Below are 11,384 nucleotides of genomic sequence, written 5' to 3'. Positions count from 1 at the left end.
TGCGTGCGTGTAGGCCCGTGTAGCCTATGCGTGTGTATGTGTGTAGGCTACATGTGTGTGTTGCCTGGCATCTAGAGTGCCGGGAGAATGTGTGCGCCTCCTCATGCGCCAGCCTCTAAAAGTCTCCACTCCTACGGGCGGTTGTTCTTTCTTTCTTCATCATCATCGCGTTTTGGTCATTTTTGTCTCACCTTGCCACTGACGCTTGAATGTTGATACAACGACGCGCATGCGTTGCTCTCGGAATCATTTGTGCAGCCTAAGTTTGCATCCCTGAGATCTTGTGGTCAAAGTCGTCGGCAGGATCCGAGTTAGTGATGTGGACTACTCTGGACCGCGGATGCTGGGGAGTCTCGTGCTTGTCCTTGCTGGCGAGTGTGGTCTGCGGGGCGCAAAGGTGAGATCACACATCATGATGTATAACATCCTGCCGCATATTAAGCTTGTTTCAGACAGTTTCGAATTGAAACGTGTGTGCTTGTCCTCAGCGCTAACGAGCCTAGCAACATGTCCTATGTGAAAGCCACCGTGGACAAGCTGCTGAAGGGCTATGACATCCGTCTGCGGCCTGATTTTGGAGGTAAAAACAGCTGCCGGTGTCCGCTATGTATGTGGTAATCAGCCGGTATGATGCATACTGATACTCTGCTGGCATGTTGCTTTCAACAGGCGCCCCCGTGGACGTAGGCATGAGCATAGACATCGCCAGCATTGACATGGTGTCTGAAGTCAACATGGTGAGTTACCTTCTCCATTCTCCCTATACTGTAGGTGATGCGGTATGACACACACACACACACACACACACACACACACACACACACACACACACACAACCTCTTTCTTTTTTCCGCGCACTCTTCCAAAGACAGACGGAGAGAGGAGAGAAATCCGTGTCAGTCCGGTTTTGCCTCTGTAGTTGGTGCAGCGCTGCTCTTGAAGGAAAACTAGCCCCGAGCCCCCCCTTCCCTCCCTACCTCGCGCTCCCTTTTCAGCACCATGGAGAGATCCGCAATGTGTCAAAGCCAATCCGTATGCATCGAGTACTTCACCGCGGTGGCACAACCAGTGAGCGCTGCGAATTAAAGAGAGAGAGAGCGCGAGACTTGTTAACTCATTCCGCACACGCATCTGCGGCCAGTGTGAGCCCGTGTCAGAAGAAGCAGGCAAACTGACACAATAAGGGGGGGCAAGAAGAGGAAATAAGACGTCTGTGTGCATGTTTTGTCCCTTTTTTCTGGCCTCAGTGCAGTAATTACATAACGACTGACTGAGAGTATGAGTCAACAGGAGGAAGGAGGCCCAGAAAAGCAGAGAGTCTGCGGAATATAATGTGACCACTTAATACAGAGTACAATGCAACACCATTAGTGTTTATAGCGGGACCAACTGTGTGAAATCAGCGACTGTGTGTGTGTGTGTGTGTGTGTATATGGATGTTTGTGTGCGCGTGCGCGCGCACAGGAATTCAGATTATACTGATGATAATGTACAGTACACCTGAGCTGCTGTGGCTTTACTGCAGCTGTACGTAGGCTACAGCCTGATCTCTGTTGTGTAACTTCCTTTCCCCACCTGCATACAGTAACTCTCGTCTGAGATCCAGATATAGTGCACCTTCTATTCTCCATCATGAGAAGGAGATATTAGTAAATGCAAGGCAGCTTTATTTCTATAGCACATTTCAGCAACAAGGCCATTCAAGTGCTTTACATAAAACGTTAAAGAGCAGTTAAAGGAACACGCCACCGTTTGTTGAAACAGGGCTTATCACGAGCTCCCCTAGCTGTAGATGTTTGGTCTCAGTGCATGCTTTGTTTTAGTGCAACACTGGCAGCGCCGCCTCTAGTTAGCTTAGCGTAGTGAATGGAATCCTATGTTGCTGGTTAGCATGTTGTGAGTAAAAGTGACTCAACAAAAAAACAACAACAACCTAATTACTTCTTGAGTACAAGTAGCTATGCAGAGTAAGACTAGACAGTTTCCTAAGCAGTTACTGACGTGGGACTATATTGGGTGGAAGCACACACAGCTGACGCACTGTCACTTGACTTTTTTGTTGGCTCACTGGCATGAGCGTCATGCGGAGATAACAGTTTAGTTCAGGCGCCGAAACAATTCCTTAAGTTTAGAGAAAAGATGGTGGTTTGATTGAGACATTCACCCAGGAAACGCTCGTTCAATCCTCGTGAAAATGTTTGGTTTCCACCGTGAAGTGACCTCTGCTCAGCGGCTTGAAAGCGCTTGTGTTTTATTTTGACTCCAAGTTGTGCTATTTCATTTTAGGATTATTTTCTGTTGGATATTGAAGTGCAGAAAGAAGTGTTTTGGCATGGCTGGCCAAGTGGCTCTGTATCCATGGTAATGAAAGGGGGATTTAACCCTTGTGTTGTCATCCCGTCGACCGTGCAACTTTGTGTTTTTCTGGGTTGAAATTTCAACCTTTTGTTGTTCTTTTTCTACACTTATCGCAACATTTTTGTCAATTTTATTCCATTTTTTGGTCACTTTTGTGACTTTTTTTTAAAAATATCTAAAATATTTAAAAATTATTTTTGTCGCTTCTACAATTTTTTGGGTCACTTTTTCAGCATTTAAAAAAGAATTTTTTTTTTTGTAGTTTTTTTTCAATATTTGTCACGTTCTTTTGTCATAGTTCTGACATAGAAAGTTTTTGTAACGGGTCAAATTTGACCCGAGGACAACATGATCAAAAACATCGCCCCCTCTGCTTATCTCACAAGTCGCACCCTGCAGATACGTGGTGCATGAAAACTGAACGCTGCTTCTCCGTGTTTATGCAAGAGCATGGAAATAGTTAAAGCCTCACTCACACACACACACACACACACACATACACACACACATGTATATTCCCCACTCGCACCACATTGGGCGGTCTTCTTTTGCCTACCTCCGAGCTCGGGGCTTGCATCCGAGGCCTGGCAGCCCCAGCTGTTCCTAGGACTGCACTCAGACAGAGATCTCAGATGTTGTTGCTGGAGCCACTGTCCCAGTTTGGGGGTTACAGCCTGGAACTGCTGTTGTCTTCACTTTCCACAGCTTTTCTAGCTTCTCTCTAAACCCCCGATATTTTCCAAGCTTCTCGCGTTCTTCCTTCTTGATGTTGTCATCTATCACAACTGCCTTATTCTGCTGTTTGACTAAAACGTCCCAGTTAGAGAGTTAAACTTATTTTTTGTAAAACTTTAACATCTTTCCCCAAAAGAACCAAGCAGGCCTGCATTGTAGCACGATGCAAATGTTTTTCAACTCTTGCCATTCTCAGCGTGTAGCTTGCTAGCTCGAGGCTGGAGTGGCAGTAGCTTACTCAGTAGGGACTTGGGTTGGGAACTGGAGGATCGCTGGTTCAAGTCCACATATGGACCAAAGTATTGTGGTGGACTGGTAGCTGGAGAGGTGCCAGTTCACCTCCTGGCCACTGCCAAGGTTCTCAAGGTGCTTGAGAAAAGCACTGACCTGCTCATTGTGCCTTTTATATGGGCAATCCCCCCCACTCTGACATTTCTCCAATCAATTTCAATTCAGTTTTATTTATAGTAACAATTCATAACTAGCGTTATCTGGAGACACTTTACAGATAGAACGGGTCTAGACCACACTCCAGAATTTAGTGCACGTATAGGTACTGAGCATGTTCAGGTCAGTGTGTAATAACAACAGAGTGAAAACATTGTAATATAGATTAATAAAGTATACATTATTAATATTAGTTTGTTGTTGTTTCCCATAGCGAAGGGATTTATCCTGGACATGTATTTATTGATCCAGTGTCGGTGGAAACAACCTGTGATAATACATACAGTATATGATATGATTAATGATGTTAGGTATGAGAATGCGTTGGTTTTAGCTCCTACAGCTTATTTCACTAGATTAGTGGATATATTGCAGATAACCCTGACAGTCTGAATTCAACTGTGGTGCATGTTGAAAATGTTTTACACATAGAAAATCCCAAATTGAAACTCAGGAGTGCTTCATACAGAGAAACTTTAACTCGCCAACATCACATTTTCTGCTTCTTTACCACCTTTGGTGAAAAAGCAGCGGCTCCCAAAATGTGGGGCAAACCCCCAGGTGGGGTGCAGATCCATTGCAGTTGATCGGGGGTAAAATGTTGAGTAGCAATAAAGTTCATAATTTTCACCACAGCTGATATGTTGACTTATAAAACACGTTTTGATTTAATATTAAAGCTGAATACTGTATTAGTATTTTTTTATAAGCTGTCACATAACTGTGTCATGTCAAAAGGATCAGTCTAGAAAGAGGCTGGTTGCTGCCACTTGAATGTCTAATACCAGTGGCGTAACGAGCCAACACCGGGCCCTTAAGCAGGATTATCAAGACGGGCCCCTCTACTGCAGCACATGATGACGGCGCAATGTCCACGAGTAGGCTACCATGAATAGGACAGGATGGGATCATAGAGACTCAGCATATAAGACATGAGATGACTGACAACATCAGGAGTAGTCTATGCGCACCACAAAAAGAGTAACACTGGTGAATGCGCACCATAACACATGGGAAAACACCCAAGGGCGGTCCCGCCAGGATTTCGCGGCCTTTTCTTGAGATTGTTGCGGCCCAAAATGCCTGATTTCATGGGAGCTTTTGTAAAAATAACATTGCAACTGCAATAACAGTTGCTATGTCTTTTGTATATTTGTTACAGTCAAGTTGCGGAAGACAGTTAAAGTTGTAAAAAAGTTTGGGGAGAATAATAATTATTGCTATTAATTCATTACTCTGGGCAGAGATTTCCTAGGAACCTTACCAAAAAGGCTCAGAATGCTGCAAATGTTGGTATAATATGAAAATGGCTGGTGGATTTAAGACAAATCTATTGAAGGAATCAAATATAGACATATATGTCACTGTCAGAGGCTTGTTGATCTTTATTTCCTTTCCTGGGCTGGGACACACATTCTTACAGTTTTATTGGACTTTAACTTGTCATTGCACTTACATTAACAAGCGTAGTTTCCTCAATTTAATCAATCAGGTAATCCTGCACGTCTCATCTGCAGTTTTTTCTTCATCTACCTTGTGTGTGTGTGTGTGTGTGTGTGTCTGTGTGTGTTAGCTGCAGGGGGGACTGAGTGGTCCTGCCCGCTGCAGAGAGCCTACAGGATTGAAACCACAGCTGCTTCAGCGACTTTATAGTGAAAACATGTTAGAGCGTACATTGATGTCAAAATGTACACAGGTTGCCAGGACGGTCAGAGATGTCTTTTGCTGTCGATTTTGTTTGTAAATGTGAGATGTTTCGTGTCACACACGTCTCGTCTTCATAGCAGAAACGAGGATCAATCAATTGATTAATCAATCAATGTCTTCCAGTCACGCGGGCCCCCCATTGGTCCAGGCCCGTAAACAACCTCGTACCCTGCTTACCGATAGGTTTGTCTGTACTTGACTAAGGTGATGATATATACATATATGCATGCTTCTTCTCAAAGTTGACGTGCGCTGTATACCATGGAGCTCTGCGGTTCATCACCGGTTTCAAAGCTCTCACTCATCATTGTGAACTTAATGAATGTGTTGGATGGCCTTCTCTTTCCACACGGAGACTTCAACACTGGCATACAGTATCTTCATCTACAAGGCTATTTTACGTGTACTTATATCCGACCTTCTGACCTATATCCAGTGGATAAAGGAGGAATAAAAAAACATCTTTTGGAAATTGATTTTAATGCCTTAATTCAATTCAGATCAGTTTCCAAAAGTTTTTTTTATTCCTCTTTTCAATCAACTTTAGCGAGGGTGTTTAAACTTACTTAGTATTGGTACTTACGATCTTTGTTCCCAGGATCTTTTCCCTCTATCTGTTCCAAAGGTTAGAACTGAGCTGGGGAAAAAGGTGTTTAGGTTTGCTGCTCCCTCTACCTGGAACAAGTTACAGAAATCCATCAAACTTACTGAGCTGGTCTCATTGGTTGCTTTAAAGAGGATGTTGATTGACTTGGAAGCAGCCAGATGTGTTTAGGATTGGGGTTGACTTAGAGGGATTTGCTGATTCAGTTATTTAATGTTTTTAGTGTTCTTGTGTATTTTGTACGGATGCCTGTCTTGGCCAGGACACTCTTGAAAAGGAGATTTTAAATCTCCATGAGGCTTTTTTCTGGTTGAATAAAGGTAATTAAATAATAGATAATGAATTCATTGTGACGAACCCAAGAGAACTCTAGTTTTGGTTCAGTAAAAGTGAAAAATCTAAGGCCACTGAACTACCAACAGCAGACGGACACAGTTATAGTACGTGTCCATTGTCAGCAACAAATCCACTCTTCTCACTCCTTTCCTTGGGAGCAGCTGTTTAAAGCATTCTGGAAGCATCGCAGGCACTTTTGAGAAGCGGGGCGTCACCTGCTTCTCATTTGCATAAAGTTGCAACTTTAAGTTTAGCCCAAACTGAGCTAAAAGCTGAACTAAGGTGGAGGCTGAAGGGGTGGCCTTGACCAACTGCCACTTTGCTCGTTTGAAAGCCATGATGTCTCTCAATCATTGGTGGGCCAAATTCTCTGGGCGGGCAAAGCAGAGAAAGGGGAGGTAACCTTGCCCCTTATGACCTCATAAGGGGCAAGGTTAGCTGAGGCTTGATTTTCTCAAAGGCAGAGCAGGATACCCAGGGCTCGGTTTACACCTATCAACATATCTAGCCACTGGGGGACCATAGGCAGGCTGGGGGAACTCATATTAATGTTTAAAAAACCTCATAAACTAAAATGTTCATGCCATGGGTCCTTTAATCAAACCTGAGAGAGAGGGGAGGTAACCCCAGCCTGTCTTAGAAAGAGAGGTACCTTAACCTCAGAGTCAGTTACTATGGTAACTGAGCCTGTGAACCTAAACTGGGAGCAGGTTTTCCTCAGTCTCCTCCCCCCGACACAGCGCTCTTTCATCTCCTCATTCATTCAGTCTGTATCAGGCACATTTTAGCGCAGTTTGTTATGTGCATGAATAAAAAACAGGTTGGGTTTATTAACCATGTTAGGCAGACTATAAAATGTTTTTGTCGGCGACCCCGTTCATGAAGAAACTCTATGACTCTCAGGGAGTTAAACATGCGTCGGGAGATGATGTTGAGGCCCCGACTATTTAGATGTATTTTAATTTACAGATAACCATCTATTTGAGAGGTATGGATTTTCTTCCCAGTCTTTCAGTTTTGTAACTTACATATCCTTATCCGTCCTCATATCACTAACGCATCACATCGTACACATGCTCTTGCATTACGTTTTTTAACGTATTTTTACGTTTAATACATGTTTGCTGTATGTGCGTAGGAGTGTTTCCTCCGACCAGTTTGTTTGTGGTTGTTTTTCTGTTAATTTGTCTTTGTTCAAATGACTTTAACTTTCATATCTTTGAATCTTTTGTATTTTTTATACATTTTATTTATCAGAACTTTAACATATTTTGATGTTTCTCTTTCCCGTTGTGACAGTAAAACAAATTATTATCATTAGTTTAGTGAGAACTCAAAAATAACTACAAATAACAAATGTTAGTTATATCTGTTTATGTTTATTGAACTTTTAAATAACCAAATATTCGTATTGGTATCAGCCTTAAAAATCCGTCATCAGTCGGGCTCTAAAGCTTATCATAACTGATACGTAGATTATTTCCGCGGGTGTATGCATATGAGACGCATGATTTGTACAAAGAGAGTTTGTACGTGAAATGCAATTCAGAGATCACATGACAAATTCTACTGGCGTCTTGTCCCTTGTTCACTGCTGGTCTGGTTTCTGCTGTCTGGCGCCTTGTTTGCAGCTTCATGACACCATTTCTCAGTCAACTCTCACCTGCCAAGACGTACCACAATGTCTCCATCAACATCAGTCTCGGTGCATCACATTGCACCGTTACAGTATCACTTGTTTCCCTTCAGAGAGCCTTTTCCACCCAAACGCACGGTAGGTTATTTGTCCAGGGAAGTTCTGGAAGATTATTTATAAATTACAGTGAGCAGAAAAAGACATTATGTCCAGAATTTATGACCATTTACTATAAGTGGCAACCTCTGGCAGCCTTAGGACTGCATTTTACGTAGCGTGCCACTGGGTTTACTATGGCCAGAGATCTGTAAAGGTTTTATTGCAACAAGCAGGACATTGTTGTTGCCAAGAGAGATACATTTTTGGAGTTTATGGCAAAGGCAAAAGAAAAGTAGAAGTTCAAAGTTGATGAAAATTTACTAGACTTAATGCATCAATGCAAAATCTAACGGTGCCAAATTTTGTTACCTGAGACTAAGCGCAAGCGTATATGTCTTCTGTGCATATTGACCCAGCACACACACACACACACACACAGACACAGACAGACAGACAGACAGACAGAGGTGCGGCTGGAACAATCTACGTTGGTGATGTTGTAGTCACTGTGAGTCACGGCGATGCCGATAATGTGGTTTCCAGTGTGGTTACAGTTTTTCATAACTGCACGCAGACACCATTTACTGTGATGTGATATTAACGGCGAGGCGACAGCAGTCTTGGTGCTAACACTTCCTCTGAGATGAGCAGGCACAACGGCGGTTTCTATGCCCTGGGGACTGACTGACAGGCTGAGGTTGTAAGGCAAGGCAGCTTTATTTCTACAGAACCTTTCAGCAACAAGGGCAGTCAAAGTGCTTGACATGAAACGTAAAGAGCAATTAAAAATCGTCATGATGAAAATAAAACAGGCTAAACTATAATAATATACAAATATATGAATAAAAGCTCCAGTGAAGAAAAAATTAATAATTATTAATTTAATAGGTTGTAGGGATGAGTTTGGGTGGAGAAAGTAAGGGGTTTTATTTTTTTTTTAATTTATGTCAGGGTAAATTATTTTAAATAAATAATATTCTAAGTAAATAGGTTTGTTTATTTCTTTTGTAATTACAGAGGGAAAGTACCCCAAAAAGTATTGTTGGGTCCCGTAAACCGACTTTCAGGCACCGGTATTAGGACTAGTATCTGTTCAGATGCAAAAGGTACCCAACCGTAGTGATGTGTGAATATTAAGTTTACTTTTTTCACAAAAGCATGACATTTGGTACACTTGTACAGTTGGGGGTACTACACATTTTTAGAAAAAGAGCCATTGCAAAAATGCCTCATGGCGGCTATTTTACTTTCCACCTTAACCAAATTATGTGTTTGAATCATATCTTCTGAGACAAACATGAGGAGGAGTAGTTGACTCTAGCACTTGACCAAAGATCAAAGTGACATTAGAATGATTAGGATTCATTTTCTGGGGACCATGAACATCCACACCCAATTTTAATGCCATCTGTCCACTAGTACCTTTTATTGTTCTGGACCAAAGCCCTGCTTCAACAGATGGGCCATCTTGGCTTTAACCCCTTTGAGTGTTATTTCTCTACTTGTTTACAATTTGGACAAAGAGCCAGGTGGTAGAAGCGGCCTCCTTCAGATTCCCCTGAGGACATTTCTAATGTCACAGCTAGCGTGACAAATCAACCTTGACCCTGACATTGACCTGAACCCGGGAGACGGGCCCTGCATGCTTGTGAAGATCTACTGAACTTGGCAGTTAGTGTTCAGATTACAGGGAGATTTGAGATCATTGTCAGGCCGGTACTGGCCTTAGTCATCAGACATGCTGTGCTGTCAGAAGCAAGAGCAGCCGGTGAGTTTAAAGCGACAGTGATGCCACATGAGGTTTTGCTGCTTGCTCGCTGATATCCGGCCACTTCTCTCAGCATGGAGACTGATCGGCTGTGGCATCGTTTCTGCCTTGGTGATGCACATTGCTCTCTGCAAAAAGGAAAACGGCATGCATTCATGTGTAGAGATTATTTGTCTTGTGTGTCAAACAATGGCCATCCCAATTAACCTTGCAAGTCCAAGAGGTTCAGAGCTACCAGCAGCAATTGACGTGGTATAAGAGTTTGTGACAACAATGAAATGACGTGATAGACCAAGCCATTCTCTCTAACCCATGCCGTCATTTTTCAGCGCGTTCAGGTGCCTTTGGCGTCTTTTTTCGGTGCTGTTGGTCAGGATTCTTGGTCTGTGTCGGTATCGATTTGGCGTCACTGTTCAACATGTACGTTGACTGACAAGACCGGGACAGTTTAGTCTAGGAAAAGATTGTGTGTGGGGTTACAAATTGTATGTTTTACTGACACGTTACCTTAACCTGGTACGAAAATGGGACACGCACCCTGGTATCCTGCGTGAAAGTCCTGTGTTGTTTGACCTATACACCACCCCTACCAACCTCCTTATGCTCTTTATGTACTTTGATACTGCTCGAAACTCTTGTCGCTATTAAAACTACGTCATCTTACAGCACCACGGTCGGCCTGTTGCAATTCCCGGTGCGTTCCATACAGATGCTAAAGGAAGATTTTTGCATCGGTATCTGGCACGTTCTCAGATGGCTCTGAGTAACAAACCATACCATAGTTTGTAGCCGAACTTTTTTAGTTTCCTTTGCTGATAAGAAAAAGTATTTAATCTCATGACAACCACAACGAATTGCTCTGTGTCGCAGTGTACGTGGTTGGAGATATTTGACCGTATCTTTGCATTAACTCTGTTAGTGCTGTGTGCTTTGATGGCACATCTTCTGATAGAGCACACCGTCCCTGAGACTCTAAAAAGCTTGCCGCTGCCAAAATCAATCAAAAGCATCGGCACACAAGCAATAAGCAGCTCATCAGCTGTTAATGGAAATGCACACGTTGCCTTCAGTCCCATCAACATCTAGCTGTGCATTACACTGACAGCCAACTAATAAGATTATATGTAGAGGATTAATGGATCCGATAGTTTTGTCTATAAGTAGTAATTTTATCCATGTTAATAGCAGCAAGCAGCAGCTGTAAATGCTTTGGAGTGGTTTTACTACAACAGATGTGGTATTACCGCTCTCTAATGATGACTTATTTTGTACTGGCTAATGTTAGAAAATTAGAATGATAACATTTAATCCTGCAGGAGACCTGATGAGGCTTAAAGGTCCCATGGCATGAAAATTTCACTTTATGAGGTTTTTTAACATTAATATGAGTTCCCCCAGCCTTCCTATGGTCCCCCAGTGGCTAGAAACGGGAATAGATGTAAACCGAGCCCTGGATATCCTGCTCTGCCTTTGAGAAAATGAAAGCTCAGATGGGCAAATCTGGAATCTTGCCCCTTATAAGGTCATAAGGGGCAAGATTACCTCCCCTTTCTCTGCTTTTAAGGGGCTGTAATTCATCACCAAGGCTGAATTTTTGGAAAGAGACTTCATGTATGGTATTAGGGGACCACTAAGGTCTATATAAAAGAGACTTCAGATCCAGTATTAGGGGACCACTAAGGTCTATATAAAAG

At 42.8% G+C, this 11,384-nt stretch overlaps 1 protein-coding gene across 1 annotated transcript in view; it reads left to right on the top strand.

Moving 5' to 3' along the window:
- Positions 1-30: 30 nt before the first annotated feature.
- The window catches only part of gabrb1 (gamma-aminobutyric acid type A receptor subunit beta1), a 49,567-nt gene continuing 38,213 nt past the window's right edge, over positions 31-11,384 (top strand). Inside the window, exons 1-3 of the mRNA XM_034857683.1 lie at positions 31-397; positions 489-580; positions 670-737. Of these exons, the coding sequence (XP_034713574.1) occupies positions 318-397; positions 489-580; positions 670-737 (240 nt within the window). The 5' untranslated portion in view covers positions 31-317. The remainder of the gene's footprint in view (positions 398-488; positions 581-669; positions 738-11,384) is intronic.

Source organism: Etheostoma cragini, chromosome 20 (assembly GCF_013103735.1).
Source record: "Etheostoma cragini isolate CJK2018 chromosome 20, CSU_Ecrag_1.0, whole genome shotgun sequence".
In the NCBI taxonomy this organism is placed as follows: domain Eukaryota; kingdom Metazoa; phylum Chordata; class Actinopteri; order Perciformes; family Percidae; genus Etheostoma; species Etheostoma cragini.
Note: the sequence above shows the minus strand (reverse complement) of the source record. Positions and strands in the feature narration are given on the sequence as shown.